The sequence below is a fragment of the Leucopleurus acutus genome (assembly GCF_964270905.1).
Source record: "Leucopleurus acutus genome assembly, chromosome: 3".
NCBI classification, from domain to species: Eukaryota; Metazoa; Chordata; class Mammalia; order Artiodactyla; family Delphinidae; genus Leucopleurus; species Leucopleurus acutus.
In genome coordinates this window covers 1,899,338-1,917,402 of record NC_139145.1, presented here as the reverse complement: position 1 = coordinate 1,917,402, position 18,065 = coordinate 1,899,338, and the positions used below count along the sequence as shown (strand labels likewise).

Here is an 18,065-nt window from a genome sequence, read left to right as displayed (position 1 = left end):
CCTGGCCAAGTTGTTTAATGTCGATGACGCCAGGAACACAGATGCCCGGGGTCCGCCCAACCCTCAGGTCTGAAGCAGCGGGCGCGGGGAAGTGGGGCGATGGGGTGGTCCCCTCCATTGCGACCACGCCCCCGCCCCTTCCTAGGCAGGCCACGGGGACCGTGCAGTGGCAGGAGCGGCCTCCAGGGGACCTTCCTGCACGGGTTCTTGTTTTCTCGGTGACCCGCCCTGAGCTGGGTGTGGACAGAGGCCGGGGGCTCTAGCCCAGACCCCATCCCGGGACTGAATACTCACCCTGGCCACCTGCAACACATACCCCCTCCACGCGCTGGCTGACAAGGCCTGGCTCCGCCCCATGCGTCCCCCTGGTCTAGGCCCGACCATCCTTGGTGGTGCCAGCTTGTGCCAGCCTCCTCTGGGGGCCCGCCCTTGCACAAGGGTGGACAGAGGGAGGGAGAGGAGAGGGGCATTGGAGCAATGACTTCAGGCTTCAGAGAGGAGACGCCGCTTCTTCCTTTAACAGATGAGCCCACTCCCACTCCAGGTGGGCACTTGGTGGGCGCCGGCTGTCAGCATTCCTGCTGGCTGGGGCCTCCTGTGCCTTTGAAAGTCTAGGAGGGTGGCCCACCTGGGCAGGCCCCCACCCTCCACCATCTCAGCACAGCCACCCGCAGGTCTTCCCCAAGTCCCTGTGCCTGGCCTCTCCCAAGTCCAGACAAGGCAGGAAGTGCTTTGCAGGCTGCCCCCATAGGCCCCAGCTCACCCCAGCATGTGGGGAAGAAGCAGGACAAGAAAGATGCCGGCACCCTTTGTTCGTTCCTTCCACTGATGTTTATAGGACCCCGAGCAAGATCTCCCCAGTGGCTTTGCCCTCCAGGGGCTCAGAGTCTAGGTCAAGGCAGCTGGGACTCAAGACAGTGGCACAGCGGATGGACACAGGCCTGGCAAGTGGAAGAAGTGGGGGTAGCATCCCAGAGATGGCTCCACCTGGGGCCTGCAGTTCAAGGGGGCAGCCACGGGAAACTGGGGCAATAACTTCCCACAGGCAAGCGAGGGGTGGACCATGGCAAAGCAGGGCTTAGGACTGCCATCCCGGCTGTGCCTGGCAGATCTCACGGCCCCAGACAGACCATTTCCTCAGAACCCCAGGTGTGCACTCGCTCCCACGGATAATCAGGGTCTTGGACCTGTGGCTTTCTTCCACGGACCACTTGTGCAGGCAGGAGACCCCAGGCGGGGGACCACACTCCACCCACAGTGTTTCTGTTCACACCCCAGGCCCCGGGGGATGCCTGGGTGACCCCTGATGACCCCCCTGCCCCACCTTGACCCCATGCCCACCTCTGCCTTATGTTTTGTTACCCTATCCTCACTACAGCCCTTCAGGAGTTGTCACCCCATTTCATAGATGAAGACATCAAGGCTGGGAGAGGTCTCAGAAGTGGCCTGAAGTGGCTGGCCCACATGGAAGAGCTAGGAGGCAGCAGAGGGTTTAGGGGCCTGAGCTTCTGTCCTGGCCGGGGCACCCACACAGAGGTCAGTCCCTTCTTTCTCCAGACCTCAGTTTCCTCACCTGTAGATGGGGGCCCATCTCTAGCCTTCCCTTCTGGCACCAAGGAGTTCAGGGGGGCTCTCGCCAGACCACAAGGCCCATGGAGCCAAGCTGGGCAGAAGCAGACACAGGGAGGTGTGGAAGGGAAGGGGGCTCAGAGGGTGAGCCTTCCAGCTGCCAGTGAGGGGAAGGCAATATAAAGTGGAGCGCATTGGAAACATGGATGCCCTGGGGCCCCAACAGGTCAGACTGGGAATCTAGGCTCGTGTACCTGCATGTACGTCTGTGTGTCTGTATGTATAGACATTCTGGAAGGACCATAGCTTTTTTTTCTTTTAAAGACAGTGAACCCTTCACTTTTTGTCTTCATAGTACTTTCTGTATAGTTCAACCTTTTTTTTAATCCATGTGGATTTATTACTTTTATTTTCTTTAAATGTCAGTAGATATCTAGGCAGTGCAATTATGGGCCATGGGCCCTTTCCTTTCATACTTTTCCGTATGAAAAGTTTTTGTTTTTCTTTTTGTTTTGGACATGCCATGCGGCTTGCAGGATCTTGGTTCCCCCAGCAGGGATCAAACCTGGGCCCAGGCAGTGAAAGCACAGAGTCCTAACCACTGGACTGCCGGGAAAGTCCCTGAAAAGTTATCTTCTAAATAACTCCCCTGCTTTGGTGTGGGCTGGGCTGAGGACAGTAACCTGCTTGTGGGGAAACCTGGGGACCCCACCTAAGCCAGGAGGTCAAGGTCGTCTTCAGGGTGTCAGCAATCCCCAGTGGGATGTAATGAGAAGGGCATCTCACTTCTGGGTGTTCTTCCCTATACCCATAGCCCTGGTCTGATCATGAGAAAACCCCAGAAAGGCCCAGATTAGGGGACATTTACAGAAATTCCCGACTGGTCCCCAAACTGTCAAGGCCATGAAAAACCAGGAAAGACTGCAGGAGCGTCACAGGTTTTAAGAGGGTAAGGAGACATGATGACTGAAGGCCATGTGGGCTGCCGGGTCGGACCCTGGAACAGAACAGGACGTTAGTGGGAAAACTGCGGAGACGGGGAAAAAAGTCTGGAGCGTGCGAATGGGCAGGTACACAAGTTAGTCCTTGGTTTTCACAAGACCCTCCCACGAGGGGCGCTGGGGGAAGGCTAGACATGGCAGCTTTTCTGTAAACCCCAAACTAGTCCGAGGTGAACATTTGAAATTAAACACGAGGAGTGGATGCTAGCAGTCCACATCGGAGGCACCAGGAGTTCTACATTTTCACAGCTGTGTACAAAGCTGTCACAGCCGTAAATGTGGTACCTTGTGACCCAGCAATCCCACTCCTGCAAAGGTACACAAAAAATATTTTTTCTTTTTTAAAGCCGTGCACCGTGCGGGATCTTAGTTCCCCGACCAGGGATCGAACCCGTGCCCCCTGCATTGGGAGCGCAGAGTCTTAACCACTGGACCACCAGGGAAGCCCCCATCCCAGTTTATTTCTAACTTGTGTCAGATTACTCACCGTGGTCCTAGGGGTTGGTCACACGTAGGAGGTGCAGAAGGCCCCAGCCCAGGCCTAGGCGGGCAGTGGGCATGTGGCTAACTTCCCCCACAGGAGGTGCCAGGTCCCTGCTCCCAGCTTCTGGGGAGAAACCCAGCCCACCCCCGTAACCCGTCCCTTCTCTAGGAGCGGGAGGGGGCAGGTATGGCCTGAGCCCCGTGAATTCCCTCCCCAGGGCCCCTGCTCATCCTCCATTCCTTGCTGGCCTGGGACCAACCCCTGGAAAGCAGGGGCTTCCGGAGGAAAGTTTCAGATGGCCAGCTGCAGTGGGGGCCACCCGTGGGCCTGGCCTCCTTGTGCCCTGCTAGGGGAGATGACAAGCCCTCTTCAAGGCCCTCTCCTGTAACGTGGGTTGCGCGGCGCTCTGCTGGGCTTCAGAGAGCACCTGGCTCGGCTCCTGCCAGCGATGACCATGACCACAGACAGGCCCACCCCTTCCACCTCACCTGGACGTGCTGTGGACACACACGGGGCTCTGACCTGTGCCCCCTGGCCCTGGGGTCTGGCAGCACAGAGCTCACTGTCCAGCAGGGGCACACCTGTGTCCCAAGACCACTTGAGCACCAGAGAGCCCAGGCCTGAGTCCTGTCAGGGTCCCAGGCCTTCTTCTCTGGGCAGCTTGGCCAGAGCCATCTCCCCTGAAGTTGGGACAGTGGGGACGGCGACCCCAGTAGCCCAGGGTTGTTATCGTGAAGATCCACTGCACACGGCAGGAGCTTCAAAACTTAAGGGGGACGCTGATGCTGGGCTGGCACTCCCACCTGACGGAATCGCACAATTAACACGTTGGCCCTGCACCCTGACCGTGAAGCATACAGACAAGTGCCTGCCCTGGGGTAGCGCCCAGGCCCTGGGTCGGGGTGCCGGGGGCCCTGAGGGGTGGCAACCACCGCGAGGCCCCATCTCAGATCTGGGCCCTGGGGGGACCACAGCTCCTCACATAACCTTAGCCACTACGCGTCAGAGAGGACACTGAACTCCCCATCCTCTTCTGGGGCCCCCCAGTTAACACGAAGACAGCAGAGCCAGAGGGGTGGGTCCCACCAGTTCAGCCTGATGGGGGGTGGGCAGTGAAGCAGGGTCGCCAGAGGAAGGAAGGGAGGATGGACGGAGGGCCCTCGGGGGCTGGGCCCTGCAGGAAGTCCAGTCGGGGCTCCTGAGGGCGAGGGGCATGCGCACAACCCGGACCCCACCCTCGGGGAGGGGCCTGTGCCTGGCTGAGGCAGCCCCACCCCCTGGGCGGGCTGTGTCCCCCGGGGTCTCTGGGTGCCAGGCGTGCCTAGGCCGCGGATCAGAGAGCCTGGACCCTGGTTCCGGGACCCAGGGGCCAGGTGTCAGGTGAGGTGCGCCAGGCCAGGTGTCGAGCGGAGGACGCGAGGCTCTGGGGAGCCGGGGGGCGCCTGCTGAGCAGCACAAGAACGCTGCCCGGTGTGAACACGTGTGTCCTGGGAAATTCACAAAATGGAGAACCGAAAGTTGGCCCTTGTCCCAGGCGGCCTGGCTCATGGGCCGTACCAAGTGGAAAGGAAGGGGGGGATGCATCCCGGAAGGTACCACTCCCCCATCACAGCCCCTGCGGTTCAGAGGCTGAGCCCCTCAGAGGCACCCCCCGTGGGAAAGGCGAGTCCCCCGCAGAAGGGCAGAGCCCGCCGGCCGGGCCAGGCTGAGGAGCCCCTGGCCTTAGCTTATCCCTTCCTTGCAATGGGCAGGCACCGGCGAGTAAAGCACTGTGCTGACCTCAAGCAAGGTCAGCACCTCGCACTGTGACTGTACATGGGGGCCAGGGGGGAGGCCCCAAAGGCTTAAGTTTTCAGAATCCTATCTGTCAGAACTAGCATTACAGGGAACATGTTCAAGCTGTCAGCTATTTATTATGACAGAACTTTTCTTGATTTTCACGAGGGGAGTTGGGGCCTCCAGACAGTAAAGAAGTCAGCAGGGTTCAGGATGACTGGGGTGATAGAGTCTAGAAACAGAGCCCCGGACATGGAGAGCCCCTCGTGCGTGCGGTAAAGGCGGTGCTTCAGTCGGGGAAAAGAATGGCTTTATCGGGAAATGGCTTTGGGGTCGAACGATTTGGGAAAAAGCAGGTTGGGTTCCTACCTTACTCCTTCTCAGAAGTCCTTTCTAGAGTTAGACCAAAAATTTAAATACATATTTAGAAAACAAACCATTATATTTACATAAGAAAACATCAAACGTTTTACAATCGTGGAGTAGGGAAGATCTCTCTGAGCACTATACAAAATGCTGAAGCCATATTGATAAGGTAATGACTGATAACGATTTTAAGTGCCTGGCAAAACTAAATAAATAAAATTAACAAACGAAAAAAAAAAAACCAAAGAAACCCACACACAATCCAAGTCAAACACGAATGACAAGTTGGAAAAAATATATATCCTTTTTGTTTGTTTTTTTTTTGTTTGTTTTGCGGTACGTGGGCCTCTCACTGCTGTGGCCTCTCCCGCTGCGGAGCGCAGGCTCAGCGGCCATGGCTCAAGGGCCCAGCCGCTCCGCGGCATGTGGGATCTTCCCGGACCGGGGCACGAACCCATGTCCCCTGCATCGGCAGGCGGACTCTCAACCACTGCGCCACCAGGGAAGCCCAATATATATCCTTTTTAAGACAGTGGGCTAATTTTCTTCATCTGTAAAGTGTTCCTATAAAACAGTAAACCAAGAACCCAACAGAACCCAACCCAAGAACCCAATAGTAACATCAAGAACCCAATGGACAAAGAATGTGGAATACAAATGGCTTTTTAAGTATATACATGTTTATAATAGACTTCCAGTTTCAAAATGATTATATTAGTGGTAGAAATGATCAACATAAAAACAAATCTGACAGAAGCACTGAGATGTTTGATTATACTTCTAGGAAACACAAATGAAGCTACAATGAAATACTATTTTAAGGGCTCACATACCCATTTAGAGTTCTATGGAAAGCCCTTGGATCTAGTCCTTCTGTATGAAGCAATTCAGCCTCCAGAAGTACTCGTACTTGGGTAGGAAGATATTTGTACGAGGATACTGGACCTAGCATTGCCTGCTACAGAAGACTGGAAAAAACCTACATCTCAACCAACAAGAAACAGGATGAATAAATTATAGTGCTAATAAACTGGCGTGGCCACCAGGAGGACTGGATCCAGTCTATCTATGTAGGGGAAACTCAACACTCTCCAAGGCACGCTGAGTAAGAGGATCACACTTTTGTATAAATTCATTAGGTACACATGCACTTTCTTTGTTGACACATAAGAAACTGCTTCCTCTCTGCCCCAGTGGAGGGGAGCACTTGAGGTCAGGGGTGGGAAGAACACTGAGTTTTCACCCAACACTCTTCTATACTCTGAATTACTCTGTGTGTCTGAAAACATTTTTGTTCAATCGTGAGCCGTCGCTTTGGACTTGCTGCACTGCGGAGCCCCGGCACTGAGGGAACTTACATTCTGATGGGGTGAAAAGACGGCGGGCTCTTGTGACACGGGCAGCAGTGGGGTCAGTGGGAGCACAGGGCTGGGGGGCGGCTTCGGGGAAGAAATACTGCAGCGGGAGGCTGAGGAGCCGGACGTGCTGAGGGGGATCGGCAAAGGCCGGGCCGTAGTGGCGGCACGTCGGTCACGAGGACCAGTCCGTGCAAAGGCCCCGCGGCGGAAAGGACCCGATGCTCTCTGCTCCCGAGAGAACACACCCCACGTTCAGTTTTGCTCCTAGACGTCCTGGATTATCAAACACGAGCCTAGCCTCCCAGCGGGAGGGCCCGTGGGGCTCGGGAGGGTCAAGGCCGGGCACCGTCCTGGGTCAGGGACGGCGTGCCCGGGGCCACTCCCGGCTCTTCCAGCGCCCCAGGCCCGAGGGCCAGCTGTGAGCCACAGAGAGCACTGACACACACCCGCCGCCGTCGGCCGGCCCGCTGGGCGCGCCCCCACGACCGGGACGGCGGCAAGGGCAGGGCCGGCCAGCCGGAGCCCGAGCCGCTGCCACTTACCGCGCAGGCCGCGGTCTCCTCGCGCTTCGCCACCCACCGCCTCCGCCGTGCGCGCGCCACCCCACTTCCGCTTTCGCCCGGCCGCGCCCCTTGCCGTCTTCCCCGCCCCCAGGCCGAAGCACCGCCCCCTCTTAAAGGGGCCGCGGACCCCGAGGGGCCGAGGCGGAAGCATCGCCGGCTCCCGGCCTCGCCACTGCCTAGTGTCGCCACACACGCCGAGCCGCCGCCCGACCTCGGGGTGGATGACAGGCCTCTGAGGCCTTACCCACTCTAGAGTGCCGCCCTTGGAGGTCGCAGGGGGTACTCCGGAGGCCGTTGATGAGCCAGGCGTCTGGCCAGGGTCCAGGGTGACGCGGACCGACCCTGTCTTCAAGGGCACCCCGGGCGGAGGATACAGCTCAGACCAAGGTCCGGAGGCGTGTTGCGGGGTGCTCATGGTGACCTCATTCCTGGGGAGGCCCCACGCGGCCTCGGACCTGCCACTGCCCTCCACTGGGCCCAAGCGTCCCCGTTGGCAAGACTCTCTTAGCTCTCTGGGCAGCGGGAGCCGAGGACGGGTGGGGTGGGATGGGAAGAGCAGCCCTGCGATGTCTACCACACGGGCACGGAAGGGTTGTCTGCCTCTCTGGGGGCCCGGAGCAGGCCCAGCCTAAACCGGCGGCGGCCACTTCCACCCCCAGGGTTGTCTCGGAGACAGGAAGCCCACCACCCTCCCCAGGTGCGCCCTCTGAGCACGCAGCGTCCTGGGTTCGAATGCTGCTGCCCCTCCGTCACCACCCAGGCAACCTGCAGCCCCAAGGACCCGAACTGGACCCTTCTTCTGTAGGGAGTGACCTGACATCCGCAGTTGTGAACTTTCCTTGGGGGGTTGGGGACAAAGCCCGGCCCCCTCTTCGTGCTTGCTGAGCCCCAGGAAGAGCACGCATGAGCCAAGAAAGGGAGAGGAACCTTAAAATTTTAAATCTTTAATTTCTGTTCTCACGTTTTTCCTTCGTTTTTCTTCCAAAAGGAAAGGAGCGCATAGCTCCGTCGCCTGTACATTGTCCACGGCCCAGGGGCCGGGTCAGGTCCCGACCCCTACCGGCCAGCTGCTTCGAGGACGTGGGGCGCCCGGGGGTTCACATGCAGCCCCCGGGGCCGGGGCCGGGGCCGGGCGCCGCCTTATTGCTGAGGTCCCGGCGCGGCTCGGGCCTGCTGCTAGGCTAGGCGCGCTGGCTGGGCAGCTCCTGGGAGATGAAGCGGCGCAGGCGCTCCAGGTACTGGCTGTAGAGCTCGATGTCGTTGTGCCCGGCGCCCTCCACCCACAGAGGCTCCACGGCCTTGGGACAGCGCTCGTAGAGCGCCAGCCCGTGCGAGAAGTCGATCACCTCGTCCTCCGTGCCGTGGATGATGAGCACCGGCGACGTGATCTTGGACACCTTCTCGATGCTGCGGGTCGGGGCACATTAGGCCTCCACGCCCCGCCCCCTCCTCGGCCCCGCCCCCTGGATCCCCGCCCCCGCCCGCGGCCCCGCCCCCCTCCGCGCTCACTTGGGGAACGCGTCAAAGCAGTAGGTCTTCTTGGTGTCGGGGAAGGCGACGCGCATGCCCGAGGTGAGCGGGGAGTGCAGCACCACCGCGGCGCACTCGTAGCGCGAGGCCAGGTCCACGGTGGGCACCGTGCCGATGCTCTGCCCGTACAGGACGATGCTGTCTGGGCTGATGCCGTACCTGGCGGCGGTGGGGGCAGATCAGCCGCGACGCAACACGCACACCCCTCCCACTGCCTGCCCTCCTAGTGCAGTCCCCAGTTGTTCTCCGCTTACGCTCCAGGCAATAGGGTGGCGCCCAGGCACCCTCCCCTGCCTCCCAGCCCCGAGGCGGTCCGTTCAGCAGGGGAGGCAGGACCCACAGGTGTGAGGGGAGCTGGCTGCCCGCAGCCCCAAGCCCCCAGCTCTACCCTCAGTTTCGACAGCATCTACTTGGTCACACCTGGGCAGTGCACCTGTGCGGGCCGTACCTGCGCTGTGTGGTTCCTGGGGGCAGATCCCTGGGGCCTCTCCTGCTCCTCCTGGTCACCAGGCCACCCCCACCCCTACACACACTCGACCAGGGCCGCATGTAGAACCTGCTTGCGGCCCTCCTGTCCTCGCTGTTCGGAATTCGACAGCCTTTCCAGGTCGCAGGGCAAGGGGGTGTGTCTTCCTCCCAGCATCCGTCACCCTCACCCACCCCCTTGGCCTCGGGGAATGGAGGCAGCCTCGTCCTCTCTTATCTCAGCCAGTTTGCAGCCCCTCAGCTGCTTAGTACAACGTGGGTGAGCAGGCATAGCGGCTCCTGAGGGGAGGAGGTGGGTGGCCATCACCTCCCTCCCTGGGCATCTTTCCTACACAGTGGCCAGGTCCTGACCCCCCCACACACACACCCCCTCCACACGGGCCTCCCCCAGCGCCATCCCAGCACAGTCCTCTCCTGACCCCACAAGGACCCACTCACCACCCTCCCACTGCAGGGGGCCTCCACGGCCTTCCTCCCCACACCCACATACTGATCTCAAAGGGGGTGCCCCTTCTCCGAGTGGCCAGGGAAGGTCTTCGTCTCACTTGGGCAACCCACCTGGGCACCCAGGCGCCATCTGCCCCTGTCCCTGTCCTCCGGTCCCAACCCCCAGGCCTCGGGGATGCCATCTGGCCTTGTGCCTACCACCCTGCAAGCTCCTCCCCGACCTGCTCCCTGGTTCACCATGAGTACTGCTGTGCTGAGCACCAGCCTCGTCCTATCACTCAGCTCCAGGCAGGGACCCCCAGCTGCCACCTGGCTGTCTCCACCTGGACAAACATGACAGGTGCCGCATGACACAGCTCTTCTTTCCAGGCCTGCCCCGCCCCAGGCCACCACTTGGGCCCCAGCCTCCCACCCTCCTGCTGATTCTCAGCTGTTGGGTCTGAGGGACCAGGTCTCTGGAGGTCAAGCCTGGCAGCAGGACAGATGGATGGATGACAGAGCTCAGACCCCTGACCCTTCGGCGGGATATGATTCCGCCAGCAACCCCCAGCCAGTGGGGACAGGCTGCGGCAGCCGAGTGTGGACACACACCTGCACCACGCCACCCAGCATGGGTCCCAGTGCCAGGGTGGTGCCAGGGGACCCTGCTCCCAGGGCCTGCATCAGGGACTGCCTGGTGCATCACTCCAGCAACCAGGGCCCCGCCTCCCCATGGCAGGCTGGCTGTGGTCCCTGAAGGAGCTGGTTGCGCCAGTCGGCCAGGCAGGGCCAAGATGGGGCGGCCCTGGGCAGGCAGAGGGCACCACCTTCGGGAGGGTGGGGTTGGGTGGGTCTCCCTCTAGAGCAGCACAGGGCGCCGGGCCATCTCTGCACAGAGACTGAGCTATTGTGCTTCAGTGAGCGAGCACGGGGTGGAAGGGGGCTGCCAGGACCTGGATGACCGGGGCAGTGGGGTCTGGGGACGGAGGTGTAGACCAGACAGCGGGGGCCCTGTCTGAGTCAAGCAAGCAGCTGTGTGCTGGGCACAATGCCTGCGGAGGACCCAGCCTCCAGGAGCTGACCTCCCTCCAGCCACCAGGACTGTGCTGGGTACAAAGCTGCCCGACAGAACCTTCCAGGCCCAGAGGAGACCCTCCTCAGGATGAGGCCAAGCTCCACGACCAGAACCCTGATGCAGAGGCCCAGCCCCTCCCCGCACCCCAAGTGCTCCCTCAGCCTCGGGGCTCCCAGAGTCCTTTCACACCGCCCTCACACACCACCTCTTGGGCTCAGGAGGGGCCTCGTCCTCTGCCTGCCCCCTCCCTCCAGGCGGAACCTCCATTCCCATGGGGACAGTCCCAGGCCAGCGGCTCCCAGGAGGGGCCCCCCCCCAGGGAGGCTGGAGGACCGCCCTCCCCCTGCACACCAAGCATGCCTGTTACCCTGCAGGGGGAACAGGGGTCGGGCTTCTTCCTGTGGCCCAGTGTGGCCGCAGACCAGCTCCCTCTCCTGCGGGGCTACCCACCTGGGCTTCCTCCCACCTGGTCTCACCAGGTCCAGCCACCTGTGAGGAGACACGTCCACCAGCCCCTCCCCGCCGCGTGAGCTCACCTGGTACGCAGGGCCTGCCAGGCGGCATCGATGTCGGCGTAGAGGTTCTTCTCGGAGGGCTTGCCCGAGCTCACGCCGTAGCCCGAGTAGTCGTAGGAGAAGATGTTGCAGTTGAGGCGCGTGCCCAGCCCGATGTAGAAGCTGCTCATCTGGCCCAGGTCCACCGCGTTGCCGTGCGAGAAGAGAACCGTGTACCTTGGGGTGGGCAGTGGGGAAGCACAGGTCAGACGGCGAAGGGCGGAGGGGGCAGGAGCCCTGCCAAGGGGAACAGTGCCTGGCTCTGCCCGGTGTGACTTAGGCCATGACACACAGTGGAGCCTCGGGCTTCCGCTCATCAAAGGGGGCCGGTGGGCCCACCAGTCACCTTCTTGCCACAGGTGGACCCCCAGCGTGAGCCCAGGAAGCCGCAGTGACCATCACATTGACGCCCTGAGCAGCAGCCACCTCTCCCTTGGAACTGTTCCTGTTGGAGGGACTCTGACGGCCCGAGGATGGGAGGCACGTCTGCCTACTGCTCGGAACCATCCTGGAGGATGAGACGCGGCCCTCCGACCACAGGCGAAGAGAGCCAAGCCCCGGTCACCGCGGTGCAGCTCTTCCCGCTCCTCCAGGGAATGACCCGGGCCGCCACCTCTGCCCTGTGCCCCATGGCAGCCCTGCCAGGCAGTCATGCCGATGGCAGGTGACCAGGCTGGATCCCGGCTGACAGCCTTGCAGAGCCTTCTTCCTCCAGCCCCACTGCGGCCCTAGCCCAGCCCAGCTGAACGGTAAAAGCTTGCCCTTTGGACCCAGCCTGCTCTGAGGCGGAAGCAGCTGGAAGGTCCCCCTCTGCACCACTGTAGGGCTCCGGCAGTCAGACCTGGCCCAAGCCACCAGCCAGGCCTCAGGGGCCACCGGCCCAAAGCGGGTGCCGGGCCTCACCAGGCACCCAGGGCCCAGGAGACCAGCCCTGGGCAGGTGAACACCGAGACCCGGAAGCAGACGGCTCCACATCGAGCAGGTGACGTGACGCAGCCACTCAGAGCCATCCCCGAGCCCCCGAGCCTCAGGGTTCTTGTCCACAAGACAGGGTGCCGAGAGGGCCTCCCAGAGGGCTGTAAGTGGAAGGGCCCCCGGCAGTTCCTCGGTGGCCATGGGCAGATCTCATCTGCTGCCCCTCTGGCGAGAAGAATCCCCGGGGCACCTGCACCTCCAGATGGGCTTTCGCCAGTCTCTGGCCCTCCAAGGGCCACCAGTGGCCGAAACAAGAGCCCTGAGGATGGAGCACATCCTGGGCTCCCACCCCTCACCCGGTCCCTCCACCCCGGGGGGTCGAGTCCATGTGGCTCACCTGGCGCCGGGCACACAGCGCACATACATGCAGGAGATGCGGTTGCCCCGGCTGCTCTTGGTCAGGAAGACCTCGATGGTGTCCAGCTCACGCTGGCTGTACTGGAAGTCGGCGCGATCCATCAGGTGGAGCTTCCAGCGCCTGGGGGTGCCAGCCGAGGCCCGCAGGGTCCCCGAGGGGGCGGCCCCGGCCCCACCAGGCCCGGGCTCGGGCTCAGGCACCAGCGAGTAGGTGGGCTCTGGAGGCAGGAAGGCGAGCTTGGCGGCAATGCGGCCGGGGCAGGGCGGACAGCAGAAGAGGCAGCAGAGCTCAGTCACCGACAGGCCGTTCATGGCGGGCGCCGGGCCCCGGGGCGGGCCTTGCCCGGCAGGGGAGGGATGGGGGTGCTCGGAGACACGGGCAGGGGGCAGGGCGACCCCCGGCCACCGCCCCAGACGAGAGCCCCGTTAGGAGGCTGCAGCCCAGCCCCATCGCGGTCCAAGCTGAGCCCTTGGGAGCCTCGCAGCCTCGTGTGTCCATGTCGCACAGAGGGAAACCCTGCAGGGGGACAGCAAGATGTGGAGTTCCCCCGGGGCTCCCAAGTGACCTTGGTGGGACCTAAACCTGACCAGGACCCCGCCTGCCACCACCCTTCCTCCGCTGGCAGACACCAACTCTTGCCATTTAAGCCCATTCATCAACCCAGCCTCGGCCTGCAGGCTGTGCGGGGCGATCAGAGCCCTGGCCCACCCAGCTCTCCCAGGCACAGCTCCTGCTCCAGGCCCTGGGAAATGTCACCCCAGCCCACCCCCGCCCCATGCCTCTGTCCACACGGCTGGCCCAGACTCTGCCCTGGGGCCCATCCCCATCTGCCACCCCCAGGTGCCACAGCTCAGCCGGGCGAGGACGGACTGCTGACCACAGGGACCCAGGAGCACGCTCCCAGCTCCCAGGGCCTGCGAAGTCCGGAGACAGGAGCCCAGGCAGAGGAAATACAACAAACAAAGGCTCTGGAAACAAAAGCAGGATACATCTCGAGGCTGGGAAGGCCTACTGGGCTGAGACAATGGCTCTCTCCAGTGCTTGGGGCCAGGCCCAGGGGTCAGCCTGCTGCAGGGGGAAGGCAGGGCAGGGTCATGGGAGCCTGGGGTTCCTTCCCCAGCTCTGCCAGCTTAGGTGTCTGTGGCCTTGGGCAAGTCGCTTAGCATCCCTGGGCCTCAGTTTCCTCATCTATCAATCAGATACCACTCAGGTCACAGAGACAGTGAATAAGATGAGGAGAAAGTGGTGGAATGGGCCAGGCTCAGAGAAGAAATGCAGAATGTCATGTGAAACGTGGCCTTGAACAGACTACAGCGAAATTGCTAAAGCAACTACAATCGTACATGGAGCTGCCAACAGGGAGACTGGAAGAAAATACAGAGGTTTGAAAATACGGAGTACTCACTTACTACATTTTCCCTACAGCCTGGAGTGAGGGAGGGACACACGCTCACAACTCAAGTGTCAGCAGCAGAGCACCTGAGCCCGTTCTGTTTCGGGGCCACAGCATTTGTAAACCACTGGGCCAGGGACACGCGGATGCACAGCAGGTCGGCGCAGTCTGAGGCCCAGAAATACACCTGCTCCCTCCAGACCCGTGATCTGAGACCGGGGGCTGCAGAGAGCTGCACTGCAGTCACTCGGATGGGGGCACACGGAGGGGTGTGGGAGAGGGTGGCTAAAACCAAGGAGGGGACACGGACCGCCTCCAGGAGCCCCCAGACTCCCAGGTGGGATGCTCGCTTTACAAGTCCATCACACTGTTCTCAGACGAAGGCAAGTTTGCCCCCCGGGGACACTTGCCAAGGTCTGGAGACATCTTTGGCTGTCATGAGTTGGGGGCGAGGGGGTTACTAATGGCACTGAGTGGGCGGGGCCAGGGGTGCTGCTCAACACCCCACAGTGCCCAGGACACCCTCCCTCCCCCTCCAGAGTGTCAACCAAACCGATGTTGCTCCAACACATTCTCAAAGAGGCCCAGGCCCCAACAGAGGACACTGCCCTGGTGCTTTTGGTGACTTGGCGGGTCTGGAGTTTGGGTGGCACAGGGAAGGCTTGTTTTGAGAGGAAGGTCTGGCTGAGAGCCGGTGGGCAGGTAGGAGGCCTCTGGTGACCCGAGGATGAACAGGCATACTAAGGTGGACAAGGTCCCACTGACCAAGCCAGAAACCGGGATGCCATCCTTGACACCTCCCTGCACCCTCAGATCCGCCCGTCACAGGGCCTGCTAACTCTGCCTGGGGCATGCACAGTCTCCTTCCTCGCCGGTCCCCACCCCCACCCCCGGCTGGGCCACCATCACCCACTCTGGGCCATTCTCACCCCAGTTGCCAAAAGATCTTTTCACAACACAAATCTGATCATGCTACCTCCCTTTTGGGGTGCCCCAGTAGCCCCACTATTTTCAGGGTAGAGATCAAAGCCTTCACCACGATCTGCCAGGTTGGCACCAGGCGTGGGGCCGACCTCTCCAGCCTCACGCATCTTGTACCTCACTCTCCCCTGATGAGCCCCACTGCCTTCTCCTGACTCAGAGCCGAAGCCCCAGCAGTTCCCCTAATCTCACCAGAGAGCCCGTGACCCTTGTCCCACCCACCCTTCACATCTCCCTTCCAGCACCCTTCCACACAGGGTCAGCCCCCCATACACACTCTCATGGCTCAGATCTGTCTCTGCAGCTTGTAGTTGCATGTTCAACCATACCCCTCAAACCAAAGAGAAACTCCATGAGGGCAAGACTACTACCTGTTCTTGCTCAGTAAACACTGACTGAACGAATGGACAAAGTACCAGGGGCAAAAGGGAAGGGGGGACGCTACAGTCCGCCAGGTCTGACATCTGACAGAGAGGGGGGAAGGTCTCTTCTCAAGCCACGCAGACCTGGGACCTCCCGCTGTCTTTTATGGATGTCACTGAATGTGACCTGAGAGCCTGGCCTCGGACTGGACAGAGCACATCCAGATGCCTCACTCACTGGGCAGGCACCCCTGGCACCAAGAGCCCAGCGATTTCACCCACAAGCACATAATCGGACACCCCGCTGCCGGGCCGGTGCAGGCTGGCAGTGTCATGAGGACCAACATGGAACCAGGCAATTACAATACTCCAGGACGACCTAAATACGGACGACTATGACCGCACCTCATTCAGCCAGTCAGCCTGAAAGGCACAGGCAAAGTGCCGGGTGCCGGGAGGGGAGAAAACAGGCAAAACCCAGAAGTGACAGCGGGTTCCAGGAACTGCGGGTCCCAGGCTAGAGGGACACTGGGAGGAAGAGGAGAGCAGAGGGATCCTGGAGGGAGCCACAGCTGGGTCGGGCCGCGCCCATAAGCCCTGCTGCAGTTTGGACTTCATCCTGGGGGAAAAGGAGGAGCCCTGGAGGAGTCCCGGGCTGGGAATGGAGCCCGTGGGTTAGAAGCTGTGGATATGCCCTAGCTGTAGCCTGGAGATGGGACTGGAGCAAAGGCTGGGAAGCCTGTCCAGGTGTCCCAGCCCGCCAGAGGACGCCCGAGAAAGGGCAGAGGTGTCTTGGAGACGTTTAGGAAGCAGGGCTCCGGCTGCTTCGGCGGGTCCGGGTGTCAGGCTGGGGCACTGGTTCGGGGCCGGGGATAGAGTATTTGGCTCGGACAGCGCATTCCCCGAAGGCGGGGCCGCGTACCCGGAAAGGTGGGAACACACCCCAAGTCGGAGGGCTGAATGGACGGCGGACGGGGCTCTGCCGGAGTCTGAGACGCCGTCCCTGGCCCTGATCCTGGGGTCCTCCGGCTGCGACCTCGGCCGCCCCGGGAGTGCGGGGTCTCGGGGGCGTCCGGCCGGACTGCCCCGGCCTCGCGGCCCGGCCCGGCTCTCCAAACGGCCGCTAGAAGCACTGAGACCGCTCCGCGCAGCCACGCCAGCCCCTTCAGGACACTCACCGCCGCGGCCCGCGCCCCCCGGCCCCGGGGCCGCGCTCCATGGCTCCCGGCCGCCCGCCCGTGCGTCCGTCGATCCCCCGGGGCCCCGGCCCGGTCTCCTGCGCCGCCACCGCCGCCGCTCCCCCGCTGGCGGAAGTGAACCTCACTCCCACCGCCGCCCCGGAAGTGACGCGCAGGTGTGCGCGAGGGCCGGAGGGGCCGGGGGCCAGGCGCCGGGCGCTGGGCGCTGGGCAGGGTTTGGGGGTGGAGCTGGCTCCCTGGAGGGGCGGGACCACGTCGTGGTGGGCGGGGCAAGAGTGGGTGGGCGGGCCCGGGCTTTGGGTTCCCCTTAGGTTTCAGGCAGTGGAGACTCACAACCATTCATTCGATCCTTCACTCATTCCAGCGCCAGGACTCGGGTGAGGCAAGTGAGGCACTCCTAGAAAATAAGCTTACAGCGTGCCAAAAAACTCAGTAGTCAACGTAAAAAAATATATTTTAATGCACTACTAAAAAACCCACAAAGTTTTGTTGGAACCAGGCCCCTGACTGGGGTAAGGCAAGTGATCCTGCCTTTATTTTGTTCATCATGGGTTCTTTTGCCTTGGTTTTGGCTTTTTTACTAGTGCAATTAAAATATTATGGATCGGGGACTTCCCTGGCGGTCCAGTAGGTCCAGTGGGTAAGACTCTGCACTTCCACTGCAGCGGGCACGGGTTCCATGCCTGGTCAGGGAACTAAGATCCCGCATGCCGCGCGGGGCAGCCAAATAAATAAATAATATAGTAAAATATTATGGATCGCGAGCCCCTCCCACTCAGCTCACCCCGCGGGCAGTGAGGCGGCTGGTTACCGAGCTGAAGGTAGGGGAGATGAAAAAGGATGTCAGTTGAGAGCAAAGTGGTGGTGTGGCTGAAGGTGACCAGGGAATCTCTTCGAGGGTAGTCAGGGCAGGCCTTCCTGAGGAGTGACAGGGACAGGGGCAGGAAGGCTGCAGAGGCCAACAGGGCCCAGCCTGAGTCAGGGAGATGAGTTAGTGGGACAGCTTCGTCATTCCAGGCCTCCGCCCTTTGCGTGTTCCTTTCCCTGGGCCGGCAAGCCTATTCCAGCTCAAAATCCGCCCCACCAGCTGCAGGCAATCCCAGGCCCCTCTCCTCCCCGGGAAGCCTAACCTTCAGCTTCATTTGCAGAGATAAGCCTCCCTGGCCAGCCCTCCCCCAGGGCCCCATTCCCGGAGAGGCTTAGGCTCAGGAGTGGACACTGTCCAGAGGTAGTTTCCAGCCGGTTTCCTCTGGCCCCTGGCCCCGGGATCAGCTGCCACCTTCCACACCATGCGCCAGGGGGCTGTTGAGGGGTGCCCCGGAGTCCTCCTGCCTCGGCTGCCCCCCTCAGGGCTCCTGGCATCAGCTGTTCTCCTGAGGTCCAAAGGTCACACCTGGGCCAGGCTCCTTCCAGTTTCCTTGTGCCAGAACAGGAAGAGGCCTGTCCGGAGCTTCCTTCCCCTGCCCATCTTCCCCTCCAGGCCTGGGCTAGAAAGGGCCAGAGCAGTGGCGCCTCCAGAAAGCCCAGCTCAACCAGGACTGAAATGCCCCAAGGGGAACACTTGTGAAGAGGGTGGCCAGGATGTGGGGATAGGCTTAGTCCCCACCCA

The 18,065-nt window shown here is 61.4% G+C and overlaps 1 protein-coding gene across 1 annotated transcript; it reads right to left on the bottom strand.

The window, feature by feature from the left end:
* Positions 1-8,074: 8,074 nt before the first annotated feature.
* Positions 8,075-16,570, bottom strand: ABHD17A (abhydrolase domain containing 17A, depalmitoylase). Its single transcript, XM_082835155.1, has 5 exons — positions 16,436-16,570; positions 12,501-13,037; positions 11,171-11,365; positions 8,627-8,806; positions 8,075-8,524 (listed from the first exon to the last, which is right to left on the bottom strand). Exons 2-5 carry the CDS (start codon positions 12,830-12,832, stop codon positions 8,299-8,301), a joined length of 933 nt encoding a protein of 310 aa, XP_082691281.1. The 5' UTR covers positions 12,833-13,037; positions 16,436-16,570; the 3' UTR covers positions 8,075-8,298.
* Positions 16,571-18,065: the final 1,495 nt, after the last annotated feature.

Bases quoted from the DNA above. Each gene is read 5' to 3' on its own strand.
- ABHD17A (XM_082835155.1), bottom strand. From the start codon at position 12,832: ATGAACGGCCTGTCGGTGACTGAGCTCTGCTGCCTCTTCTGCTGTCCG. The intron at 11,366-12,500 runs GTGAGCCACATG...GCCCACCCCAAG, and splicing joins CGCTGTGTGCCCGGCGCCAG to GTACACGGTTCTCTTCTCGC. The intron at 8,525-8,626 runs GTGAGCGCGGAG...CCCGACCCGCAG, and splicing joins TGCTTTGACGCGTTCCCCAA to CATCGAGAAGGTGTCCAAGA.